We start from the raw sequence: 27,558 nt of genomic DNA on the forward strand, positions 1-27,558 counted from the left end.
TCATATACATGACAGGGCCAATCTGGCCACTGTCCGAACCCTCACAAAGCAGAAGTAGCAAATGTAAATGTCTTCAATCCCTCTCCAGTGTGGTGTGCCACAGGGCTCTTCATTGAGCCCTACGTTATTCAACGTCTATATGGCCCCCCTGGAGAGTGTGGTACTGCCGCTGGGTATCAAAATCATCAGTTATGCTGATGATACTCAGTTGGTGGTAGGCCTTTCCCAGTCGGCTTACCATCCTGACCGGCTGCACTCGTGTCTGGAGAAGATCTACACATGGATGTGCAGCTCAGCTTTAAAGCTCAACGGCTCCAAGACGGAGCTGATGCTGCTGGGAAACTCCTCTCCATCTCTGTCTCTCAGCAGCTGACCCGACTGCCTTGGACCTGTACCCACCCCCAAGCAGGAGATTAAGAGCCTCAGGGTTTGGCTTGAGCAGGACCTGTCGTTTAAAACCCATGCCAAAAAGACGGCTGGCGTGTGCTTTGGCCTGCTCCGCTCGGCTCGGAAGATTCTACCGCTGCTCCCAGCGGCCACTAGGAGACTTCTCATCCAGGGGCTTATCATCTCGCGGCTGGATTTCAGCAACACGTTGTTCCTGGGTGCTCCAGAATCTACTATGAACAAACTGCAGCAAGTGCAGAATGCGGCCGCCAGGCTTCTGACGGGTATCCCCAGACATCAATCTGCTCGCCCTGCGCTCAAGGCACTGCATTGGCTCCCTGTGAGGGACAGGGTGAAGTTCAAGTCACTCTGCATCGCTCATAAAGTCCTGCAGGGGGCAGGTCCACCTATTCTGGGGAAGATGGTTCAGCCCTACAAAGCCCTCCGCTATCTCCGGTCTGACCACCAACATCTTTTGCAGGTTGGGAGGGTGAAGAAAGTAAGAACTGGTGGCAGAAGGTTCTCTATAAACGTAGCCACTCTGTGGAATTCTCTTCCCCTACAACTTCGCTCGGAAGCCAGTTTGCTTCGGTTCCGCAAGCTTTTAAAAACTTTTTTGTTTTCTGCTTAAACCCCCGCATTACTCTGTAGTTTCATTCCCTGGTGAGCGCTGGGATGCCTTTCTGGTAACCAGGCGCTATATAAAACTCAGAATAATAATACCAATAACTACTGGCAAAATACTGTACTCCGCATTAGCACTAGCAACATAAACGATTTATATCTGCATCACATTATGCAATCTCTGTAGGCATGAACATATTATGCAATAGTCATCACATTAGGGCCTTGCTCCCTACCAACACTGACCTTCTGTGGGGCTCAAATGCCCTTTGTCCCAAATGTCAGGGCTTGCAATTATAGGGCCCCCCAAGTATCCCTCTGGGTGCTAAAGCAGTGAAACCACTGTGCGCAATGTGCTGTGGGCTTGGGGTGTATCTCACCCCTTCCTTGGTACTCAAATACACATGCCCCCGTCGTTGTAGCTGCCAGCAGCTCTGCAGTGCAGCTGAGTAATCACCTTTGGCATTGCAGTGCCTCCTGAGCCCCCACTGGGACTCTAAAGACAAAATTGCCCCCACGTTGCACAGCTGCCCCGTAATCTGGCAGTACTGCTGTGGGGCCAGTACATGCACTAATATTGCCTGGGGAGCTCCTCCTTCCAGGGACTCTCAGGGTGCAGTTTTAAGCCCCCAGTAGGTACCTCCAGTGCATTTACTTAGACCCCACTCGCCGGGCCTTCTTCCAACTCTTCCTGGATCTTCCGGACTTTGGCTGGGAGCCCCAGAGGCTCCGGTTCTTCGGGTCAGCCTCTCGCTCCCTTGGCGGTACCCTAGGCCCTCCCTTTCGTCATGGGAGCCTCGTTCAGGTTGGCATGGACTTCAGACCCGAAGCCCTGCCCACCGTCAGGCGACCACTGCCTGGCTTCCTCTTCCACTGTCAAGGGAGGCGGTAATGGAGCACACAAGGCTCAGGAGATACAGCAGGCCCGGCCCACAGTAAGGCATGGGCGCCTGACTTCCGTTTTCGATCTCAGTGGCTCCTGACAAATGCGGGGTGGACTCCCGCTTCTCAATGCTTGCAAATGTGGGGTGGGCTCCCGCTTCTCCATGAGGCCAAATGTGGGGTAGGCTCCCCTTCAAAGGGACATCAATGCGGGGTAGGCTCCTGCTTTCCTCCCGCAGCATGGGGGAAATCGCCACGCCGGGATTACCTTCAGGAGACTTGGTAGTCAAGCGCTGCAGCCCAACAGCACTCCTCCTGGAGTAGAAATATAGAGCTAAGCCCCCAAAGGTTTCAGTTAAAGTAAATAATAATGGGGTAACCCTGTGTCCCTCAGAACATGGGTAAGTATATGCACAACAATGGTTCTGTTGGGAATGCACTATTCCTTTGCGAACAAGATCTCTGTCAGACAAACATTTCTTTTATATGTAATGATTTAAGTCATGCCTTAAAGGCAAACATGGAAGCAATGGAACACAAGACAAGAGAACAAAGTTAAAGTTGCTTGCAATAGTTGATATTTATATGAATTCCTGCATTCATATACATTAGCAAATTTGTCAACATGGCTGTCAAAAACATTGTGCAGTGTAGCAAGTTGTGTTTTTCAAGGTGACATTTGGGTACTTAGTGACAGACGTGCAGTGCATATAAATATAGTGAAAATATGTACAATTTATGCAGAGAACGGAGGATGTATGAAAGTGGTCAGAGCTACAGGGACGCAATGTGTCTGGTGGATAGGAAAATCATTCATTGATTTTGAGCCAAAGTCTTGGTGTGTCTGGACCATGTGGAATAGTCGGCGTTTCGACCTAACAACGCACTGTTCAGTTGTCAAACGGGTCTTCATCAGGACATGAATAGGAGAGAACCCACTTGCTTTTTAGGTCGAGTTATTTATAACTCGATCCTATTACTACTGAACCAAAGTCTCTTGAACCAGCCGATTTACGTGCAATGCATGTTGTGCACTCTAGCATGAAGCTTGGCACACCACTATCAAAGGCTTCTGCTCCCCCTCAATCCCTTTCCTCCGTCCCACCCGCTGGCCACGTCAAACGCGAGAGCTTTTGTAAAAGGATCTTGCTTCCGACAGTGCATGTGGTGCGGGACTCGCTGGGATTTGTCTGGCATTTGTCTTCAAAGGCTTGAAAGCTTGAAGGCAATCTGCTTCCCCGCCCCCATGGTGTTTCTGGCTTTTCTCGCGCGCTAATGCGTTTTTTCCCCTCCCACCCTCCCTTTGATGTCCGCCGCGCATGGCCTCTGCCTGTCGCCTCTCCGTCCTTCACAGCTCCTCTCTGTCATGGAATCTCAAATTTGGGGACTACATCTTCAAAACAAGCCTGTTCATATTGACACTTGCAATTAGAATCCTTTCTTTCTTTCCTTTCATCCTTTCTTTCCTTCTTCTTTTCTTTCCTTCCCTCCCAACCGCTGGCCACGTGAAACGCGAGAGCTTTTGTAAAAGGGGCTTGCTTCCGACAGTGCATGAGGTGCGCGACTCGCTGGCATTTGTCTGGCATTTGTCTTCAAAGGCTTGAAAGCTTGAAGGGAATCTGCTTCCCGCCTCCATGGTGTTTCTGGCTTTTCTCGCTCGCTAATGCGGTTTTTCCCCTCCCGCCCTCCCTATGATGTCCGCCGCGCATGGCCTCTGCCTGTCGCCTCTCCGTCCTTCACAGCTCCTCTCTGTCATGGAATCTCAAATTTGGAGACTACATCTTCAAAACAAGCCTGATCATGTTGACACTTGCAATTAGAATCCTTTCTTTCTTTCCTTTCATCCTTTCTTTCCTTCTTCTTTTCTTTCCTTCTTTTCCTTCCTTCCTTTCCATCCATTTCTTGCCTTCCTTTTCTTTCTTCCATTCCTTCTTTCCTTTCCTTTCCTCCCTCCCTTTCATTCCTTTCTTTCTTTCCTTCCTCCCTTTTTCATTCTTTCTTTCGTTCTTTCTTGCCTTCCCTTCCACATTATCACTCAGCAGTACCACCACAGCATCACTCACACCACTCAGCACCACCACAGCACCACTCCGCACTACCATAGCACCACTCAGCACCTCCACAGCATCACTCTGCACCACCCCAGCATCACTCAGCGCCACCCCAGCATCACTCAGCGCCACCCCAGCATCACTCAGCGCCACCCCAGCATCACTCAGCGCCACTCCAGCATCACTCAGCGCCACTCCAGCATCACTCAGCGCCACCCCAGCATCACTCAGCGCCACCCCAGCATCACTCAGCGCCACCCCAGCATCACTCAGCGCCACTCCAGCATCACTCAGTGCTACCCCAGCATCTCAGCGCTACCCCAGCATCTCAGCGCTACCCCAGCATTTCAGCGCTACCCCAGCATCTCAGCGCTACCCCAGCATCTCAGCGCTACCCCAGCATCTCAGCGCTACCCCAGCATCACTCAGCACCACCACAGTATCACTCAGCACCACCACAGTAGCACTCAGCACCACCACAGCAGCACTCAGCACCACCACAGCAGCACTCAGCACCACCACAGCATCACTCAGCACCACCACAGCATCACTCAGCACCACCACAGCACCACTCAGCGCCACCACCCCAGCATCACCCCAGCATCACTCAGCACCACCACAGCACCACTCAGCATCACCACGTCACTCGGCGCTACCACATTATCACTCAGCACCACCACAGCATCACTCGGCACCACCACAGCATCACTCAGCACCACCACAGCATCACTCAGCACCACCACAGCACCCACACAGCACCACTCAGCACCACCACAGCACCACTCAGCACCACCACATTATCATTCAGCACCACCACAGCACCACTCAGCACCACCACAGCACCACTCAGCACCACCACATTATCATTCAGCACCACCACAGCACCACTCAGCACCACTCAGCACCACTTAGCACCACTCAGCACCACCACAGCATCACCACAGCATCACTCAGCACCACCACAGCATCACTCAGCACCACCACACCATCACTCAGCGCCACCACACCATCACTCAGCGCCACCACAGCATCACTCAGCGCCACCACACCACCACTCAGCACCACCACAGCACCACCACAGCACCACCACAGCATCACTCAGCACCACCACAGCATCACTCAGCACCACCACAGCATCACTCAGCACCACCACAGCATCACTCAGCAGCACCACTCAGCACCACCCCGGCATCACTCGGCGCCACCCCAGCATCACTCGGCGCCACCCCAGCATCACTCGGCGCCACCCCAGCATCACTCAGCGCCACCACAGCATTTCTTCCATTCCTTCCTTCCTTTCCTCCCTCCCTTTCATTCCTTTCTTTCTTTCCTTCCTCCCTTTTTCATTCTTTCTTTCGTTCTTTCTTCCCTTCCCTTCCACATTATCACTCGGCACCACCACAGCACCACTCAGCACCACCACAGCACCACTCAGCATCACCACAGCATCACTCAGCACCACCACAGCACCACTCAGCACTACCACAGCATCACTCAGCGCTACCCCAGCATCACTCAGCGCTACCCCAGCATCACTCAGCGCCACTCCAGCATCACTCGGCGCCACTCCAGCATCGCTCGGTGCCACTCCAGCATCACTCAGCGCTACCCCAGCATCACTCAGCGCTACCCCAGCATCACTCAGTGCTACCCCAGCATCACTCAGTGCTACCCCAGCATCACTCAGTGCTACCCCAGCATCACTCAGTGCTACCCCAGCATCACTCAGTGCTACCCCAGCATCACTCAGTGCTACCCCAGCATCACTCCGTGCTACCCGAGCATCACTCCGTGCTACCCGAGCATCACTCCGTGCTACCCGAGCATCACTCCGTGCTACCCGAGCATCACTCCGTGCTACCCGAGCATCACTCCGTGCTACCTGAGCATCACTCCGTGCTACCCGAGCATCACTCCGTGCTACCCCAGCATCACTCCGTGCTACCCCAGCATCACTCCGTGCTACCCCAGCATCACTCCGTGCTACCCCAGCATCACTCAGTGCTACCCCAGCATCTCAGCGCTACCCCAGCATCACTCAGCACCACTCAGCACCACCACAGCACCACTCAGCATCACCACGTCACTCGGCGCTACCACATTATCACTCCACAGCACCACTCAGCACCACCACAGCATCACTCAGCACCACCACAGCATCACTCAGCACCACCACAGCACCACCACAGCACCCACACAGCACCACTCAGCACCACCTCAGCACCACCACATTATCATTCAGCACCACCACAGCACCACTCAGCACCACTCAGCACCACCACAGCACCACTCAGCACTACCACAGCATCACTCAGCGCCACCACAGCATCACTCAGCGCCACCACAGCATCACTCAGCACCACTTAGCACCACTCAGCACCACCACAGCATCACTCAGCACCACCACAGCATCACTCAGCACCACCACAGCATCACTCAGCGCCACCACAGCATCACTCAGCGCCACCACACCACCACTCAGCACCACCACAGCACCACCACAGCACCACCACAGTATCACTCAGCACCACCACAGCATCACTCAGCACCACCACAGCATCACTCAGCACCACCACAGCATCACTCAGCACCACCACAGCATCACTCAGCAGCACCACTCAGCGCCACCCCGGCATCACTCATGGCCACCCCAGCATCACTCGGCGCCACCCCAGCATCACTCGGCGCTACCCCAGCATCACTCGGCGCCACCCCAGCATCACTCAGTGCTACCCCAGCATCACTCCGTGCTACCCCAGCATCACTCAGTGCTACCCCAGCATCACTCAGTGCTACCCCAGCATCACTCCGTGCTACCCGAGCATCACTCCGTGCTACCCGAGCATCACTCCGTGCTACCCGAGCATCACTCCGTGCTACCCGAGCATCACTCCGTGCTACCCGAGCATCACTCCGTGCTACCCGAGCATCACTCCGTGCTACCCCAGCATCACTCCGTGCTACCCCAGCATCACTCCGTGCTACCCCAGCATCACTCAGTGCTACCCCAGCATCACTCAGTGCTACCCCAGCATCACTCAGCGCTACCCCAGCATCTCAGCGCTACCCCAGCATCACTCAGCACCACTCAGCACCACCACAGCACCACTCAGCATCACCACGTCACTCGGCGCTACCACATTATCACTCAGCACCACCACAGCACCACTCAGCACCACCACAGCATCACTCAGCACCACCACAGCATCACTCAGCACCACCACAGCACCCACACAGCACCACTCAGCACCACCTCAGCACCACCACATTATCATTCAGCACCACCACAGCACCACTCAGCACCACTCAGCACCACCACAGCACCACTCAGCACTACCACAGCATCACTCAGCGCCACCACAGCATCACTCAGCGCCACCACAGCATCACTCAGCACCACTTAGCACCACCACAGCATCACCACAGCATCACTCAGCACCACCACAGCATCACTCAGCACCACCACAGCATCACTCAGCGCCACCACAGCATCACTCAGCGCCACCACACCACCACTCAGCACCACCACAGCACCACCACAGCACCACCACAGTATCACTCAGCACCACCACAGCATCACTCAGCACCACCACAGCATCACTCAGCACCACCACAGCATCACTCAGCACCACCACAGCATCACTCAGCAGCACCACTCAGCGCCACCCCGGCATCACTCATGGCCACCCCAGCATCACTCGGCGCCACCCCAGCATCACTCGGCGCCACCCCAGCATCACTCGGCGCCACCCCAGCATCACTCGGCGCCACCCCAGCATCACTCGGCGCCACCCCAGCATCACTCCGTGCTACCCGAGCATCACTCCGTGCTACCCGAGCATCACTCCGTGCTACCCGAGCATCACTCCGTGCTACCCGAGCATCACTCCGTGCTACCCCAGCATCACTCAGTGCTACCCCAGCATCACTCAGTGCTACCCCAGCATCACTCAGCGCTACCCCAGCATCTCAGCGCTACCCCAGCATCACTCAGCACCACTCAGCACCACCACAGCACCACTCAGCATCACCACGTCACTCGGCGCTACCACATTATCACTCAGCACCACCACAGCACCACTCAGCACCACCACAGCATCACTCAGCACCACCACAGCATCACTCAGCACCACCACAGCACCCACACAGCACCACTCAGCACCACCTCAGCACCACCACATTATCATTCAGCACCACCACAGCACCACTCAGCACCACTCAGCACCACCACAGCACCACTCAGCACTACCACAGCATCATTCAGCGCCACCACAGCATCACTCAGCGCCACCACAGCATCACTCAGCACCACTTAGCACCACTCAGCACCACCACAGCATCACCACAGCATCACTCAGCACCACCACAGCATCACTCAGCACCACCACAGCATCACTCAGCGCCACCACAGCATCACTCAGCGCCACCACACCACCACTCAGCACCACCACAGCACCACCACAGCACCACCACAGTATCACTCAGCACCACCACAGCATCACTCAGCACCACCACAGCATCACTCAGCACCACCACAGCATCACTCAGCACCACCACAGCATCACTCAGCAGCACCACTCAGCGCCACCCCGGCATCACTCATGGCCACCCCAGCATCACTCGGCGCCACCCCAGCATCACTCGGCGCCACCCCAGCATCACTCGGCGCCACCCCAGCATCACTCGGCGCCACCCCAGCATCACTCGGCGCCACCCCAGCATCACTCAGCGCCCCCACAGCATTTCTTCCATTCCTTCCTTCCTTTCCTCCCTCCCTTTCATTCCTTTCTTTCTTTCCTTCCTCCCTTTTTCATTCTTTCTTTCGTTCTTTCTTCCCTTCCCTTCCCTTCCACATTATCACTCAGCACCACCACAGCACCACTCAGCACCACCACAGCATCACTCAGCACCACCACAGCACCACTCAGCACTACCACAGCATCACTCAGCGCCACCCCAGCATCACTCAGCGCCACTCCAGCATCACTCAGCGCCACTCCAGCATCACTCGGCGCCACTCCAGCATCGCTCGGCGCCACTCCAGCATCACTCAGCGCTACCCCAGCATCACTCAGTGCTACCCCAGCATCACTCAGTGCTACCCCAGCATCACTCAGTGCTACCCCAGCATCACTCAGTGCTACCCCAGCATCACTCCGTGCTACCCGAGCATCACTCCGTGCTACCCGAGCATCACTCCGTGCTACCCGAGCATCACTCCGTGCTACCCGAGCATCACTCCGTGCTACCCGAGCATCACTCCGTGCTACCCCAGCATCACTCAGTGCTACCCCAGCATCACTCAGTGCTACCCCAGCATCACTCAGTGCTACCCCAGCATCACTCAGTGCTACCCCAGCATCACTCAGTGCTACCCCAGCATCACTCAGTGCTACCCCAGCATCACTCAGTGCTACCCCAGCATCACTCAGTGCTACCCCAGCATCACTCAGCGCTACCCCAGCATCTCAGCGCTACCCCAGCATCACTCAGCAGCACTCAGCACTACCACAGCAGCACTCAGCAGCACTCAGCACCACCACAGCACCACTCAGCACCACCACAGCACCACTCAGCACCACCACAGCATCACTCAGCACCACCACAGCATCACACAGCATCACTCAGCACCACCACAGCACCACTCAGCACCACCACAGCACCACTCAGCGCCACTCCAGCATCACTCAGCACCACCACAGCACCACTCAGCATCACCACATCACTCGGCGCTACCCCAGCATCACTCAGCACCACCACATTATCACGTGGTCCAGCTAAGGAGGATGTTACCTCCCTGGATTTGGTGTCCTTGGTTAAAACACTCAGGCGGTTGCCTTTAATGGTGCTGTGTGTAGAATTTTCTTGCTCCGGTTTTCCAGCCTGTTGGACAGGCCTCGTGAAGGGGCCGCTCCTCCCCGCATAATAAGAACCCGAACACCGGCTCTCTCGGTGTCACCCGAAGAACCACCCCGGCAACCCACAGAAGCAACCCGCAACCCGTCCCCAACGGGACGCCTGCTCCCGAACACCACGACATCGGCCGGCCCGGGCCCCCTTCAGCAGCATTGCCCCGGCCCAGCCGCCATCTTGGGCACTGCACCACGAGGCCGCGTGGCCTCAGTTCGACCCCAACCCTGGGCCTGGCCCCGACATCGAGGCACCACCATCCACCCGGGAGGTGAAGAGACCACTTGGCAGGTCAATGGGAGAAAGGAGTGTCGATGGCTCTCCCCCGCCAGGTGCCGATCGCCCCCAGCCTCCCCGAGCGCTGGCTCCACCCCCCTGCTGGGTGTCTGGACTCCCTCATCCCGGACCTTCCGACCTCCAAGTGCGAGGGTCCGGACATCAAAGGAGACCAGACCTATAACTGGGGCAGCTCCAGAGCAGGAAGGCAGTTGTGTTCTGGAGTCGAGAGACACCTTGAAGAACTCATCCTTGACGGACTGCTGGCGGTGCCGCAGCCCTGCCTTGCGAACCTTCGTCCTGCCTGCTGGCGCTGCCGCGGCCCTCTGCAACCTACATCGTCATCGGGACCTGCTGGCGCTGCTGCGGCCCATCCTTGTGAAGCATCGTTCCTGCCTGCTGGCGCTGCCGCGGCCCTCTGCAACCTACACCGTCATTGGGACCTGCTGTCGCTGCCGCGGCCCATCCTTGTGAAGCATCGTTCCTGCCTGCTGGCGCTGCCGCGGCCCTCTGCAACCTACACCTTCGTCGGGACCTGCTGGCGCTGCCGCGGCCCATCCTTGTGTGAACCATCGCCTTTGCCTGCCGGCGCTGCCGCGGCCCTCCTCAAGTGAGACTGATCATCCTAGCCAGCTGGCGCTGCCGCGGCCCGACCTTCCAGAACTCCGAGCTCGAGGATTGTGAGCTATCCATCTTGCGTACCAGACCGGTACCAAGACTGTCCCGCTACCCTTTCCCCTTCAGAGACTAGAATTAAGAGGACCCTCGTGTCCTGATCTCACTGTATCGCTGATACCCTTGCTTCAAGAATCGTATATAAAGAGTTTTGACCTCATCCTTGTGTAGTGTCCATCTGTGGGGGGGAAGTTACTTGTCTGTACGATCGCTGGAGACGGTCCTCACTGGAGGCCTCTCCCCTGTCCTCGGCCGACCCTCCCGGTCTCCGTCTAACATTGGTGGCCAGCGGCGCGATCCGAACCAACGCGTAATCGTACAGAGAGTAACTCACCCCACGACTCAACCACAATGACAACCAAAGAGAGCGGATCCACAGAAAAATTCCAGATGGAGAAATTAGAAGAGTATAACCACAGAGAACTAAAGCAGATCTGCATAGAACTAGGCATTGCTACCACCGGACTGAGCACGAAGGACGACTTCAAAAAAGCCCTAGAATCTTGGGCGGAGACGGGTACGGCCGTACCCCCAGACCAAAACCTCGAGGCGCCAGAAACAAACACCACTCCGACAGAAGGGAGGAGATCGGGTCTCTCCCCGGAGGAGATCCGAGAACGAGAAAAAAGCAGACTCCATGAATTTGAGCTGGCACGACTTCGGTTGGACGGAGAACTGAAATTGGCGGAACAAAAGATAACATTGGAACACTTGCGGCTCCGAGAGGAGCGGGAAGAGAAGCAAAAACAGAGAGAGTTAGAAGAGAAAAAACTGGCCTACGAACATGAGCGCAATCTAGCCAAAATAGAGCTTCGGAAACAGAATAAAGACCTCGGAGTGCCCGAGCGCCCAAACACTCCTGGCACTACAGACCCTAAAGTCCACATCCCCAAGGATGTCGTCAGAGAATATTATCGGAACGACTATATCCAGCAATGGTTCAAAGCCTACGAGATAGCCATGACCTCCCACCGGATTTCCCGAAGTGACTGGGGAGCCGGGTTATGGGGGAGGTTCGTCAACGAAGGGCGCGACGCCCTGCTGCAACTCCCGGACCATCAGATGACGTCCTATGACCACATGAAGGCCGCCCTCCTCACTCGATACGGGCTCACGCCAGAGATGTACCGCCCGCGGTTCCGTGACTGCAAACGGATCCCGGGTACAACTTGGGTGGAGTACGTGAACTTTTTCAGCAGAGCATTCGAGGGGTGGATCAAGGGCAGCCAGGTAACCACCTACGAACAACTCTTTAACCTCATTGTGTGGGAGCACCTCTCCAACAATTGCTTCGTCGAGCTCAGGCAGCACCTCCTCGACAGTAAACTGACTGAACCTCGGCAGCTCGCTGCCGAAGCTGACCGATGGGAAAGCACTCGAGTTGCCCGGAGCGGGCCCAGCGAGCCGAACCGAACCAACCAAGGTCCCCATCGCCCCCGAGGAGGAGGAGGCCAGGGTCGGGGCAGAGACGCCGTCCCGGCGGCTCCCGCCAGCAACAGCCCGCCCCCGGCCGGCAGGGGACACCCCCCGATGCGTCCGGGGTTCCGAGCCAACGTTACTTGCCACCGGTGCCAGCGGATGGGCCACTATGCCAACGACCCTAATTGCCCGAAGAACCAGAATCCTGTACCTCGCCAGGTCGCTGCCGCCGCCCTGGGAGAAGAGCAAGCCCCAGAGGATTATGAAGAATACGAACAGGAACAGCCCGAGTGGGAACTAGCCGCCATGACCCTGGCCTGCCTAGGGGTAAGAGACATGATTCCGCGGGCTCCCCTACCCGCCAATACGAGAAAATACAGCCAGTGGGTGAACATAAATGGGCGCAAGGCTGAAGCCCTACGCGACACCGGGGCTAGTGTGACAGCAGTCCGCTGTCATCTGGTGACCCCGGAGCAGATCTTGCCGAACGTCCTTTGCCTCGTCCGGTCAGCCGACAATTCCGAAAGCCTGTGTCGGATGGCCTGCGTTCCCTTCGAGTGGGGAGGAGTGTCCGGAATGCTGAAGGTGACTGTCCGTGATGATGCCCCAGTAGACTGCCTCCTGGGGAACGACCTCGAAAGTTCCCCCTGGGCAGCCGTTGAAAGAAGGGAGCACCTGGGGATGTTGGGCCTCCCTGAATGGGCCTGCATAACGACCCGGTCCATGGCCGCCCGCGCCATCTCCAGTCCCGAAGAACCCGAATGGCCAGAACCTCCTCCCCCGATCGTCCCGGAGGGAGACGCCCTAAGTGCCAATCCCCCAGAACAAGACGGAGAAGGGCCCGTGCAACTCCAGGACCTCCCCGAACTGGCCCAGTGGCGTCAAGAGGGTGGTCCCACCCAGGAACAATTCCGACAAGAACAGAAGACCTGTCCCTCCCTCGAGGGACTCGGGCAGCAAGCCCTCGCCCAGAGCGCAGGAGACACCGCAGGGGCCCACTGGATTTATTGGGACAATGATCTACTCTACAGCGAGCAAAGAATTGCTGAGCTAGGGGCCAGTCGGGTGCTGGTGGTGCCCCTCCGCTTCAGAGACTTCCTTTTGAACTTAGCGCACGATGTCCCCCTTGCTGGACACTTGGGACAAGACAAAACATACAACCGCCTGGTGACACACTTTTACTGGCCCAAAATGCGAAATGATGTCTCCAACCACTGCCGGGCCTGCCCCACCTGCCAGGCCAGCGGGAAGAGCGGCCGAAAGATCAAAGCACCCTTGCAACCCTTTCCCGTCGTCACCACCCCGTTCGAACGGGTGGGAATAGACATCGTGGGACCCCTAGACCCCCGAACGGCCCAGGGGCACCGGTTCATCCTAGTCCTGGTGGACCACGCCACCCGGTACCCCGAGGCCATTCCTCTTCGGACCGTGACAGCCCCCGTGGTGGGCCGAGCCCTGATGGGGATCTTCTCTCGAGTGGGCTTCCCCCGGGAGGTCGTCAGCGACAGGGGCACAAACTTTATCTCGAAATACATGAGGTCTCTCTGGCAGCAGTGCGGGGTCACCTACCGGTTCACGACCCCTTATCACCCACAAGGAAACGGACTGGTCGAGCGGTTTAACCGTACTCTCAAGGGAATGATCATGGGCCTGGAAGAGCCCCTACGCCGCCAATGGGACGTACTACTCCCGTGCCTCCTCTTCGACTACCGAGAAGTTCCCCAGAAATCCCTCGGCTGCAGCCCCTTCGAACTCCTGTACGGACACCCCGTCCGGGGCCCCCTCAGCCTGGTCAAGGAAGGCTGGGAGATGGCCCCCCAGAAGACCCCTCCGGACGTGTATAAGTATCTCCTGACCCTCCGCAATCAGACCCGGCGATTCAGGGAACTCGCCAAAGCCAACCTGGAGGCCAGTCAGGAGGACATGAAGAAATGGTACGATCAACATGCCTCCTCCATCGAGTTCGAACCCGGCCAGCAAGTATGGGTGATGTCTCCAGTCGAACCTTGTGCCCTGCAGGACAAATGGACAGGACCCTTCAAGGTGATAGAGCGCAAGGGCCCTGTCACCTACCTAATAGACATGGAGTCCCCCCGGAACCCACTCCGAGTCCTCCACGCCAACAGACTCAAACCCCATTTCGTGCGCTCAGAGCTCAGCCTACTAATGGCAACAGATAGTGGGATGGAAGAAGACTCCGAGCCCCTCCCTGACCTACTGAGGACCCGTGAAAAAGATGGCTCCGTGGACGGGGTCAGACTCTCCGAAGCCTTGTCCCCAGAACAACGCCAAGACTGCCGGGCTCTCCTGCTACAGTTTGCGAATCTGTTTTCCCTCACCCCAGGGGTCACCCCCTGGTGCCTTCACGATGTGGACACTGGGGATAGTCCACCTATTCAACACAGGGCGTACCGAGTGCCAGATCGGGTGCGCACCTGCATCCAGGACGAAGTCTCCAAGATGCTGGCTCTAGGAGTGATCGAGCCATCCGACAGCCCCTGGGCCAGCCCAGTCATACTGGTCCCCAAGGCTGCCTCCCCGGGCGTCGCCCCCGAGCTCTGGTTCTGTGTAGACTATCGGGGCCTGAACGCTGTTACCCGCACCGACGCTCACCCCATCCCCCGGGCAGATGAGCTGGTTGACCGCCTGGGGGCTGCCCGCTATCTGAGCATCTTCGATCTAACAGCAGGCTACTGGCAGATCGGCCTCACCCCCAGGGCCCAAGAACGATCCGCCTTCTCCACCCCGGATGGCCACTACCACTTCAATGTGATGCCATTCGGCATGAAAAACGCTCCAGCTACGTTTCAACGACTCGTGAACCAGGTATTGGCGGGCCTCGAAGACTTCAGCGCCGCCTACCTGGACGATATCGCTGTGTACAGTCGTCACTGGGCAGACCACCTTCACCACCTCCGAGAAGTCCTGTACGCCCTCCAGCAGGCCGGCCTCACCATCAAAGCCAGCAAATGTCAGATTGGCCAGGGGTCCGTGACCTATCTCGGACACCAAGTGGGGAGCGGTCTGGTGGCCCCCCTTCAGCTCAAGATCGCTGCCATCCAGTCCTGGCAACCTCCTGTCACCCAAACCGAGGTCCGAGCCTTCCTAGGGCTCACCGGATACTACCGGCGGTTTGTAAAGGACTATGGCAGCATTGTGGGGCCCCTCACAGAACTCACCTCCAAGAAAAACCCCAAAACCGTCAACTGGACTCCGGACTGTCAAGCGGCCTTCGAGAAGCTGAAGGCCGCCATGTGCACCGCCCCCGTGCTCCAGGCCCCCGACTACAGCCGGGAATTTATCGTCCAGACGGACGCCTCAGATCATGGCGTTGGGGCAGTCCTCTCTCAACTCAACGCCGAGGGAGTCGATCAGCCAGTGGCCTTCATCAGCCGACGCCTACTGGCCCGAGAGCAGCGCTGGAGCACCATCGAGCGGGAGGCCTTCGCAGTAGTATGGGCCCTCAAGAAACTCCGGCCCTACCTCTTCGGTACCCATTTCAGGGTACAGACAGACCACCGACCCCTGCAATGGCTGATGCAGATGCGGGGGGAGAACCCAAAACTGTTGCGATGGTCCATCTCCTTGCAGGGGATGGACTTCACTGTGGAGCATCGCCCTGGCCAAGACCACGCCAACGCGGACGGCCTGTCACGCTTTTTCCGCCTCGGCGAGGAGAGTACCCAAGGAGATGGGTGACTCTCCCTGCCTTCAGCTGGGGGGGACGCATGTTGGACAGGCCTCGTGAAGGGGCCGCTCCCTCCTTGCATAATAAGTGTCACTCGAAGAACCACCCCGGCAACCCACAGAAGCAACCCGCAACCCGTCCCCAACGGGACGCCTGCTCCCGAACACCACGACATCGGCCGGCCCGGGCCCCCTTCAGCAGCATTGCCCCGGCCCAGCCGCCATCTTGGGCACTGCACCACGAGGCCGCGTGGCCTCAGTTCGACCCCAACCCTGGGCCTGGCCAGGCCCCGACATCGAGGCACCACCATCCACCCGGGAGGTGAAGAGACCACTTGGCAGGTCAATGGGAGAAAGGAGTGTCGCTGGCTCTCCCCCGCCAGGTGCCGATCGCCCCCAGCCTCCCCGAGCGCTGGCTCCACCCCCCTGCTGGGTGTCTGGACTCCCTCATCCCGGACCTTCCGACCTCCAAGTGCGAGGGTCCGGACATCAAAGGAGACCAGACCTATAACTGGGGCAGCTCCAGAGCAGGAAGGCAGTTGTATCCTGGAGTCGAGAGACACCTTGAAGAACTCATCCTTGACGGACTGCTGGCGCTGCCGCAGCCCTGCCTTGCGAACCTTCGTCCTGCCTGCTGGCGCTGCCGCGGCCCTCTGCAACCTACATCGTCATCGGGACCTGCTGGCGCTGCCGCGGCCCATCCTTGTGAAGCATCGTTCCTGCCTGCTGGCGCAGCTGTGGCCCTCTGCAACCTTCACCGTCATCGGGACCTGCTGGTGCTGCCGCAGCCCATCCTTGTGAAGCATCGTTCCTGCCTGCTGGCGTTGCCGCGGCCCTCTGCAACCTACACCTTCGTCGGGACCTGCTGGCGCTGCCGCGGCCCATCCTTGTGTGAACCATCGCCTTTGCCTGCCGGCGCTGCCGCGGCCCTCCTCAAGTGAGACTGATCATCCTAGCCAGCTGGCGCTGCCGCGGCCCGACCTTCCAGAACTCCGAGCCCGAGGATTGTGAGCTATCCATCTTGCCAACCCGTACCAGACCGGTACCAAGACTGTCCCGCTACCCTTTCCCCTTCAGAGACTAGAATTAAGAGGACCCTCGTGTCCTGATCTCACTGTATCGCTGATACCCTTGCTTCAAGAATCGTATATAAAGAGTTTTGACCTCATCCTTGTGTAGTGTCCATCTGTGGGGGGGAAGTTACTTGTCTGTACGATCGCTGGAGACGGTCCTCACTGGAGGCCTCTCCCCTGTCCTCGGCCGACCCTCCCGGTCTCCGTCTAACATAGCCCCAGCTGTCATAGCCACATTTGAAGCGTCTCCTTTACCAGCCTGATTTCCGTAATCGACTATTGCTTCTACTTTCTGCAACCGACCTTTGTTCTTTTGGGGTTTTACGTTAACCACATCCTTCTTGTCACCCAGTAGCTTTGACATCACCTCTGGAAGTGTTGATAACTCATCAAGAACTGGGGAGCAATGCATCTCTGGCTGGGCCCATGTGTGCCTGCTTGAGACCTTTTTCTCTGGTTGTTTAGGTTTGACATCTTTTCATCAATTCTAGCTATTTACATGGCTAGAATGTTCAGGAGGCTGATCTGCATGTCCATTTTGTTGGCTTTGAAAGTCAGTGCGTCCACAGAGCTTTGTAAGATTCCAAGTGCTGTAGCCCAAAGCGACTCTTGGGGACCTTGGGATTACTCTTTATATTGCTGATTATATTGGGGCTGGAGTTTTTCTGCGTCTAGTTGCCATATGAGTCCAGCATGTTCTCCCATTTTTTGAGTGGAGCTAAGATAGATCTCCTGCAAGGGTTCATGAAACTTCCTCGGTTTAGCTGATTGGCTTGGGCCATTTCCCTGTGATATTTTTGTATTCTGTGTAGCCCTGGGCATCAGGTAGTGGCAAGGCTGTCTTGGTTTGCCCAGGAGTCGGACTGGTGCCACTAGGTCCTACTTCTGTCCCAGGGGAAGCCCACTTTTTCTCCTCTTCGTCTATTTGTGTGATTAGATGGGATGAGTCTTCCCCACCCAGTGACGAGTTGAAAGAAAGCTGCATTGAGTCTCCCATAGCCTTAGGTTTTGAGTCAGTCTCTCTGGTTGTTTTCCCTAGCCCTCTTGTTCCACTGGATTCAAGGGGCTAAAGAGAGTACTTGGTCCGAGGTGAACCAGCTACTCCTCGTCCCTGCCCTGGACAACAAGGGCACCCTCATTGAGGGGTCTCCTTAGTGGCTGAAGGACTCTTGAGAGCACTGGTCTCTCTTCCAGCTGAGGGAAGGGGCTGAGCTTGTTTGTGAATGATCACAGATTGGCTTAAGGGGACAGGCAGCTGCTTGATGTTGGTGTTGCCGGAGATGATGCCTGCCCTGAGTCAGACTGGTGGGCCCTTATTGGTGTTGGCGTAAGTGGAAGTATCTGGTATGGCGGACCTGAGTGTACAGGATGATTTGACCTCTTCCTTTGCTTCATTTGGGTCACCACTGGCCCCTGTGATGTACCGGAATGCACAACTTCAGCTCAGTCTTAGGTGGACAAATAGAGGGGATTAAGTGAAGTGACGGTGCATTGAGAGGTGCAAGCCACACCGGACTAACTCCATCCGCCTCCACGCCTTTCCAACTACCCAGGGGGTCTCACCAGCCTTCCCTATATCGTTAAAGTTCCAGTAGCCGGTTACAGGTGGGCTGATGGGCTTGTAGTCAAGCACCAAGGAAGTGTGACCTCATACCTCACCACCTTTGCCTCCCCTGGTGTTTTGATGGCAGTTTTCACTTTCTGCAGGTTTTCCATAATGAAGGTGTGCTGCCTCACCCCTCCCTTGGGGTGTTAACTAGCATCTTAGCAAGTAAGGCATGAGCACTCACAGTCCCTATTGTGGAGAGGTGTAGAGTGCTTCTCTAAACAGCCCAGCTCCCTTTGGGCATTATGTTATTTTATGTTATGTTATTATCATTTATTTTGCGCACAGAAGCTCCAGCTAAGGAGCGTCCTGGCGCAAGGAAAAGGTGAACATAACACAACGCAAAAGGAAACAGAAAAGTGCAAAAAGTCAGTATAAGAGGAATTAAAACAGGTGAGTTTTCACGGCCCTACGGAATGCTAATAGATCCTCTAACAGGCGGATTTCCAAAGGGAGGGAGTTCCAGAGAGCCGCAGCTCTCACACGAAAAGAGCGACCGCCCATCCGGCTAAGCCTGAAACGCGGGATAACCGCAAGGGATTGCCCAAGAGATCTGAGAGAGCGAGTCGGGACATAGGCGGATAAGAGATTATTGAGAATCTCAGGTACCGACCCTTTTAAAATTTTAAAGGCAAGGCTAAGGGCCTTAAAGTGGATTCGACTTTTGATCGGTAACCAATGTAGGGACCGCAGAGTATTGGAAGTGGGACAGGACCTCGGCAGACCCACCACTGCTCTCGCAGCCGCGTTCTGTACGCGCTGCAAGCGACCGATCTCAGATTGGTTAACTCTCAGCAGGAGCGAGCTGGCATAGTCCAGCCGGGAGATAATCGTCGCTTGGATAACCAACTGTCTCGTCGGAGCATCAAAAAATTTGAGCACCGGCCTTAGCCCACGCAGGACACCGAAACAGCATGCCGCCACTCTCTTAGTGTGGGTAGTGAAGCAAAGGGTATGATCTAGCCACACTCCCAGGTTTCTAAGTTCCATCACTGGTGTAGGGGCCGGCCCTAACTCCAGAGGCCACGAAATGTCCCCCCAGCGATCCGCTCCCCTCCCAACGATCATCACCTCAGTTTTTTTCGCGTTCAGCTGGAGACAGTTGTTATTCATCCAGCTGGCCACCTCTCTCAGCCCATCTCGGAACCTGGGGGCATCCTGTTCGACATCCCCGCTGATCGTGACCGCTAGCTGCGTGTCTTCGGCATACGAGACCATGGTTAGGCCCCACTGCCTGGCGACATCAGCCAGCGGCCGCACGTACAGGTTGAAAAGCGTGGGACTCAGCGAGGAGCCCTGAGGGACCCCCAGGTCCAGCTGATGGAATTTGGACTGAAAAGGAGGGGTGGCAACGCAGAAGGAGCGATCGCTAAGGAAGGAATGGAACCACTGCAGAGCAGAGCCACAGATGCCAATGTCCTCCCGGCGGTGCAGAAGGATGCGATGGGACACCGTGTCAAAGGCAGCGCTAAGGTCTAATAAAATAAGCGCTGCCGTTTGACCTGCATCCAACACACTCCGCAGATGTTCTACCATTGCCAGAAGGGCGGTCTCCGTGCTGTGACCAGCACGGAACCCATTCTGCGTAGGGTCGAGGACATTGGCCCGGGCCATATGCTCGGATAGAGCCAGGTTGACGTGAGCCTCCATGACTTTGGCCGGCCAGGGAAGCAATGAAATCGGGCGGTAGTTTTCCGGTTTTAAAGGATCCAATGATGGTTTTTTCAGGATCTGGGAAACCACCGCCTGCTTCCACTTGGCAGGAACCGTACCTGAAGTCAAGGAAAGGTTAATCAGCGAACACACTACAGTGCGCCCCTGAAAAGAGGGATCTCTAAAGAGGGCAGGTCTGAGCGGGTCCGCAGGAGAACCGGACTTGACTCGTTGTGCCAGCTTGACAAACCCATCCCAGGAAAGAGTGGGGAGAGAGTGTAATGCCGGGCAGCTGCGAGGGCCATTCAGAGGAATGAGTGGCAGCGTCGTACTGGGGAACGACTGATAAATGGTCTTAACTTTCTCCAAGAAGAAAGCGGCCAAGGTCTCACAATGGGAGGTAGAACCGTCCACTTGCGGAACCGTTCTCTTAGCCATCAGATTTTTGAGGGCTTTGAAGATGGTCTTCGATGGATTGTGGCTGTTACGGAATTCCGTCGCATAAAACGCCGCACGGGCTCTACAAATAGCTCGATGGTAGAGCTTGACGGAAGCCAAATACGCATTTTTTTTTTACGACATCATACGTCTTCCGCCACTCCCTTTCTACCCGTCTACATGAACCCTTCAGAGCACGGAGGGCACTGTCATACCAAGGACTCGACTGCCTGGAGCTGGATTTACTTGAAATGATGGGCACCAATCTGTCGAGCGCCTTGGTAATCCAGCTGCAGAATTGGTCGTAGCCCAAGGTTACGTTGGGCAGAGGGCCTAGTGGCTCTTCAGCCATGATGTAATGTAGGTCCTCTAGCCTGAGCTTATTCCAGTGCCGCCGAGGGATCCGCTCAGGAGATGGAATAATGGGGGTTTCGGGGAGAGGTAGCCAGACGGACACCAAAAAATGATCGGTCCAGCCCACTGGAGAAATAGCCAAAACTTGGACATCCGGTAAGTTAGTAAAAAACGGGTCCAAAATTTGACCAGCCACATGTGTAGATTGAGTGACAAGTTGGGTCAGCTGAAGGGCCTCCAAATCTGCCAGAAAACCACTGATAGCCGAGGTCTGTTGATTGTCTAAATGGAGGTTGAGGTCACCTAAGATGCAAAAATTGGCGCAGTCACTAGCTAGCGTACTAACCGCCTCAGGGAAAGCTCCCCTGAATGCTACATCACTGCCTGGGGGGCGGTACACGACCATCCCAGACAGCGTGAACTGGGGACTGATACTGATCTTAAACAGGGCTCTTTCGCACCCAGCAATATGCAGACCCGTCCAAGTGCACGCAAAGGTAGATTTTATAGCTAGGGCAATACCTCCACCTCTGGACAGGCGGTTCCACGTAAAAAGTGAATATCCTGGGGGGCAAGCCAAATTAATTATGGCTGCGTCCTGGAGCCAGGTCTCAGTGATGATAAACAGATCGGTGATAAGGTCCATGATAGACAGATGATGTTTAACCAGAGATCTGGTATTAAGGTTTAATATCCATAGACCATGAACACAACGCTTGCTCAGCTGAGGCACACTTATGCCTTCCCGTGGAGCTGCAGAGTTGTCATAGTCCCGAATACCTGCTGGATGGTCGAGCGACCATCCTTTGCAGGCACATTGATAGGGGCCACACAAGGGATGGTTCGGTGCAAAAACGCACCGCGGGAGGGACTGCCCAATCGCCCGGAGCAATGCACTGGTGTAAACAATCATCCTACCTCACAAAAGGTACTAAACGGGAGGGGCCCGCTGCGCCCAGCGCGTCCTTAGCGCGGACGGGCAGGACTCTGACAAGACTCCGGCTAGCGACGGCGTCCGGCTGCGCGTTCCCACTGCGCGGGAAAGAGCGACTTTAAATAGGCGGAGAAATGGTGGGAGGAGCGCAAGGACGCTCCAAGATGGCGCCCGCCGAAAGACCAGCGTCCCAAACCAAAATGGCGCCGATCGTCGATCCCCGGACCACCCTCAGAACCCGGGCCCACCAAAACGGTGGTGTATTTTCCAAAATTATATGCAGGTATGAGGGGGGGGAGAGAGCCCAGCCAGTTCCACTATTAAAAGCTGAAAAAACAAAATAAAATAGTCAATAATTCAAAAGCAGGTGTAATTAAAAACTAAGCGCTAACAAACCGCGGCGCGGTAATGCGGCACCTTTTCCAGGCTGCCCGCTTTAGGGGGCACATTGGAGAAGCTTGGGGCTTGGCAAAACACACCAGGCCACTCCCCCAGCATACCGGAGCTCCTCAACACACCTCTAAGCACGGTGAGGTACTTAGAAGAGCACAGTAAAGACTGGTTCACCTGCCCTGGTCTCACACAAGCTACTGTACACCATAAATCTTCTTACTCTCTGGCCTTCTCTATCAATTTTTAGGATTCCTACTTACTCCTACCCGGAGTCTGACCTTCACTGGCCTGGTGCTAAACACAACGTGAATAAGAGGTTTTCCTTTGTCCAAAGGATTTTGTCTTTTTGGCGTATGATTTTGATATTTCTAAAACTCTATCCTATACCGATTTCTGCAGGTAGTTTGTCTGCTGGGCATGGTGACACTTTTCCTACAATTGGTGCTGCCTGCCATGTGGTAAATGAGGGCATTTTGTTTGTGACAGTGAGTTCAGCATCTGGAGGATGCCTTTGCTTTTCATACGACACCTGGTGGATGCGCCCCTAAATTCCCACAGTAGGTCTATGCAGGAAAGTAGCCCATTCAGACATGGTGAACCCCACTTTTTGCCTGATGATATGATTTCGACTGGAAGTGAACTGAGGCTCTGCTAACCAGGTCCCCTGTGACAGATCTCTTTCCCAAAACTGTACAGTTGTTTATCCAATTGGCAAAAGCCTTTAGCACCCTCTGTAAGCCCCTAGTAATGGGAAACCCTGTTACACAGGGCCTGAGGTACTAAAGATCACTACTAAGGGCTGCAGCTCTGAATGTGCCACCCTAAGGGATCCCTCACCAAGAACATGAAAGCCTGCCATTGCAGTCTGTGTGTCTTGGTGTAGACAAAAGTGCAAACATGACGTTTCACACATCCCTGTGTACCATGTCCCATACCACTGCATGTACTATTTGCAAGTCACCCCTACAGAAGGCCTGACAGCCCAATGGCAGGGTGCTTATTGTTATATGCGAGGGCATATCTGCATGAGCAGATATGTCCCTGTGCTGGTCAGTTCTATTACTGCCAGTACAGTTGTCCAGGGAAGTCATTTTAAAGCATGTAGTGGACACTGGTGAAAAAAAGTTCCCCAGTTACAATATGGCTTCCCTGAAGATAGGGATGTTTGGTATAAACTATCTCGTATTGATGAACCAACACTGATGCTAGTGTTAGATTTATAAATACACGAACACAGAGGGCACCTAATAGGTGCTCTCTGAAAACCTACCAGCCTCTAGTTGTATTTATTTATTTTAGTTTAGCGGTTTTATATAGCGCTGGCTGGACCCAGAGGTATCAGAGTGCTTTACAATTGTAACAGAAAGGTGTTTAAATACATGTACAGTGTGTATAAGTACAGAAAGTTGATTAAAAAATAAGCAGTCCATATAGAATAAAGGGTAAACTGGATGAAAAAGCAAAAAACAATTGCTAAACACAATAAGATATACAATATAGAGGTCGCAGTTTGGTGAGAAGGTTCGATAAAATATACCTAGGAGCAGGAAGGACAAAAATGTGAAAGAAAAACTGAAGGCCATAAAGTGTAGTAAGAAACGGGAGGTAAAGGAGAGGCATGGAGGGGAGGGAAGGTGATAAGAATGAAGGGAAAGGGAAGGAGATGGGTTTCTGCCAGCCTGCCACGTGAGACACTGTTATGACCTCCTAGGGTGCGAACCGTTTGCTCTCAGGAGACCAAGAACAAAAGCCTGTCCGGATACAGGGTGGCCCTCCCCTCCCACTGGATGACCTTCTGGTAAGCCTTCCTAAGGTGGGAAGCTTCAAAGAGCTGCCGCATTTGAAATGCAAATCTGGCTCCCTTTCACAGGAGAGGAATCCGACCCCTTTGTGCAGAGCCCCCTTTGTCACCTGGACAGATGGCAAAATTAGCTAGTAGGCGCCATATTTGCCCTGACGGTTTTTCATTTCTCTATTTCATAGCTAGTTGCATAGATCTTTTCAGCCAACATGATTACCACCCACTACCACTATAGGCAGGTTGATTTGGATCCCTGGGCCCTGTGTTGGGAGGATTTGCGTTTGTGACTGTGGGCTCTGCAATGGGTTATTTTCCTGGTGACGGCCAATATGGCAGGCACTCTGAATGTGAAGGTGGAGCACTTGAGTCACTTGTACCTGGAGGGTCATGAATGGGAACTTTTTCCCACAGTGACAACCCAGATTATTTGGCAGTTGTGATTTCCTTATGTGGACTTCGTCATGGCTGCGAACAGGAAGGGCACTTTGTTCTGGGTCTAGCATTTCCCTCTAAATACTCCTTGCGAACATCTTCATATTCAACTGGTCACATTGTTCGCCATTCTCATTCCATGTATTTCCTCTGCTTTAAAAGTCCCTATCGAAAGTGCAAAAGGATCTTGAATATTTGTTAGTTATTGCCCCAGTTTTGGTTAGGAAGATTTGGTATGCAGATCTGCATTTATCTGGCCCCCTCAGCACCTCCCACACAGACAAGATCTGCTTTCGCAATAAAATGGTTGAGTCCTCCACTCCAGTGCACAGATGCTCCAACTGCACATGTGGGAATTGAGTGGTGTCAACTAAAGGCTTTATGCTTCACACTATAGGTAGTGATTATCAGCTTACCTGCCCAAAAACCTGCTACCAAGTTTGAATGTGCAAGCTGCTGAACTACATTTGTTTCTCTGAGCAAGTCTACAACCTTAAAGCCCTTCATGGCTCAAGTTTTTTGTTTTTGTTCTGTTCTTTTCCTTGCTTAAGTAAGTGTGGCAGGAAGTACATTGATAGGGTATTTCACCGTCCTATCTGCATTTTGTATGACTTTCTGACCACCCTTCTTTAATGATGTAACACCCTTGTGGCACAATTCCTAAAAGCTTTTCTCTATTCCTCCCATGCCGTTTATTTTGCAGTGGGATTTGATGTAATTGTGTCTTTTGTCATGGCATCACCATTTGAACCAATACACAGTCGTTACTTTTGCCTACAGGCTCCTAATCCTGTATTAATGGTAGCAACTACTTTTGCAATAGGTTTGGTGAATTACAGGCCCACTTGGTCCAGTCACCATTCACTGTTTTTCCCTACCAGTATTCCAAAGTACGCAGTGGTGTTTTTGTTGTTATTTTCCACTGTTGTTAAGCTTTTAGTTCCTCTCAGCGTACTTTGTGGGGTGTAAGCAAAAATGCAAAAGACGGATGTGAGTGCGCTAGACAGTGCCATATGTAAGCCACTGTCGCATCCTCGCTGGACAGAGACATAACTAGCATCACGTAGCACCATCTACACCCTGGAGGTCTTTTGCTGGTGATAGGTTTCCTGTCTCCTTGAGGATATTCATTAGATGAGCAATGCTCTTGAATATACAGTACCTACCAGAAACATTTATTAAAGGTAACTTTATATTGCAACTAACCAGCACAATTTTTAATGGGACATCCACAGTTTGGTCATTTTGTGATTTATATTTGTAAGTGGAATCGGTAAGACTTTAATAGAACACAAATGTGACTTTTTTTTTTAGGTGAGAAACCTTTTGAATGTGTCATTTGTGGAAAGCGGTTCTCACAGGTAAGATTTTCATCTGTTAATAAGTATCTTATTTTACATGATGTACTAGATCTATTTAAAATATAATGGGAGCAATGCTTCTCTTTAAACAAATTGATTTGAGAACCTTCGTGTCCATTTTTTTTTTGGGGCAAAACTTCTATTTTAAAGAACTTTGATTCCTCTACCACATTATTCCTAGAATGGCTTTCAAGACTCTTGTTGCAACTCTCTCACTATTTCTCTGATGAGTTGATTTTGAATTGAAATAATAATTGTAACATCAACCCAAAATACCATTGAATTCAACACCTCTGTATAAAATTAGCTGCATTGGGTATGCTAAGTGCTCCAGGTATATTATGGAGGAAATAGAAACTGGAGTTTAACTTTGGATAGATCGCCCTGTACCCTGCTCTCAAAGATTAGGCATAGTGAAATGTTGGAAGCATTGCTTCAACTATATTTATTGTAATTTGGTAAATTTTATTTGAGTGATCATTGCGTTGTTTTGGAAGTGACCAGTCCTTCAGATGTCCTGCCCAATTAAAACTGATGCATAAGCCAGCAGCTGAATATCCTTCCTTGGAAAAGCACAGGACCACACAAAACCTTAAAAACACCCTATTGGTCTTAGTGCCCTATTGAAAGAATTCAAAGTCTTCTGCACTATGTTTATGGCCTAATAAAGTAGAGACCTTGAATATTTGCAGAAGCTGGCTTCCCTTATGCGCTGACCATGACTTTAAATTGTTATCTATTCATCCTTAAGTTCACATTCAAACCACATGCTCTTGAGAAAATTAGATTCTTGATTACTGAAATAGGATATTTCAAATAGACCTTGACTTTTATTAGAAAAATCAGTTGTGCAACCGAATAAGTAGCACAAATGACCTTGTTCATCAGCTGGTGCTTCTTAAAATGTATGTTCTTGAGTTTTACTGAAGCAATTGCCGACCCATTGTCTTTTCTAAAACATCCAACATATCAATAGACTATATTAACCTTATTTTTAGGTCGAGTCTAGCGTTGCAGCGCGCATGCACTACGAGGCATGCTGTAGTAGGGTATGATGTTGAAGTGCTGTGGAAGCCTCGCCCACTCTCCACCCATACTTTTCGTTGGCTGGCTTCCGATTCAATATGAGGCTTCTTAGTCTCTCCTTGTAACCGCCCTGTCTCATTTTGTGACCGCCCATCATGCTGGATCTTTTACTTGCTGTGTTACATGGTCAGCGTTAGGTAGTCAGTGAACACTATTTTCTTTCAGGCGCACACTGCTCAGCAGTGACTCTGCTTCCCCTATTGGTGGCCTGTTGCGGTGCGTGTCGCTCACTAGCCAGAGGTGCGCTCGCTGTTCTGGCTGCACACTCTGCAAAGAGGAGAGGTGCGCTTACTCCCGGAGTGAGCACAGGGTACAGCTCTCGCCCCTCCTGCTCCTGCCCGCGAAGCTTGCACTCTCCTCCCTGGGGCCTCATCAGGGCTGTGGGCCGTGCCAGCCGGCCCTGTGCCCACCTCTGTAGGAGGAGGGCTGTGCCCAGGGCACGATGCTAGACACCTGTGGCTGCTGCCAGCTCTGCACCCTCGAGGAGGGCAAGCCGTGTGGGCAAGAGGGGGCCAG

The 27,558-nt window shown here is 54.0% G+C and overlaps 1 protein-coding gene across 1 annotated transcript in view; it reads left to right on the plus strand.

Moving 5' to 3' along the window:
• The window catches only part of LOC147725426 (zinc finger and BTB domain-containing protein 49-like), a 127,696-nt gene that overhangs the window by 30,857 nt on the left and 69,281 nt on the right, over positions 1–27,558 (plus strand). Inside the window, exon 4 of the mRNA XM_086964095.1 lies at positions 25,910–25,956. Coding sequence (XP_086820221.1) covers positions 25,910–25,956 — 47 coding nt within the window. The remainder of the gene's footprint in view (positions 1–25,909; positions 25,957–27,558) is intronic.

Source organism: Lissotriton vulgaris, chromosome 3_2 (assembly GCF_964263255.1).
Source record: "Lissotriton vulgaris chromosome 3_2, aLisVul1.2, whole genome shotgun sequence".
Taxonomy (NCBI): Eukaryota; Metazoa; Chordata; class Amphibia; order Caudata; family Salamandridae; genus Lissotriton; species Lissotriton vulgaris.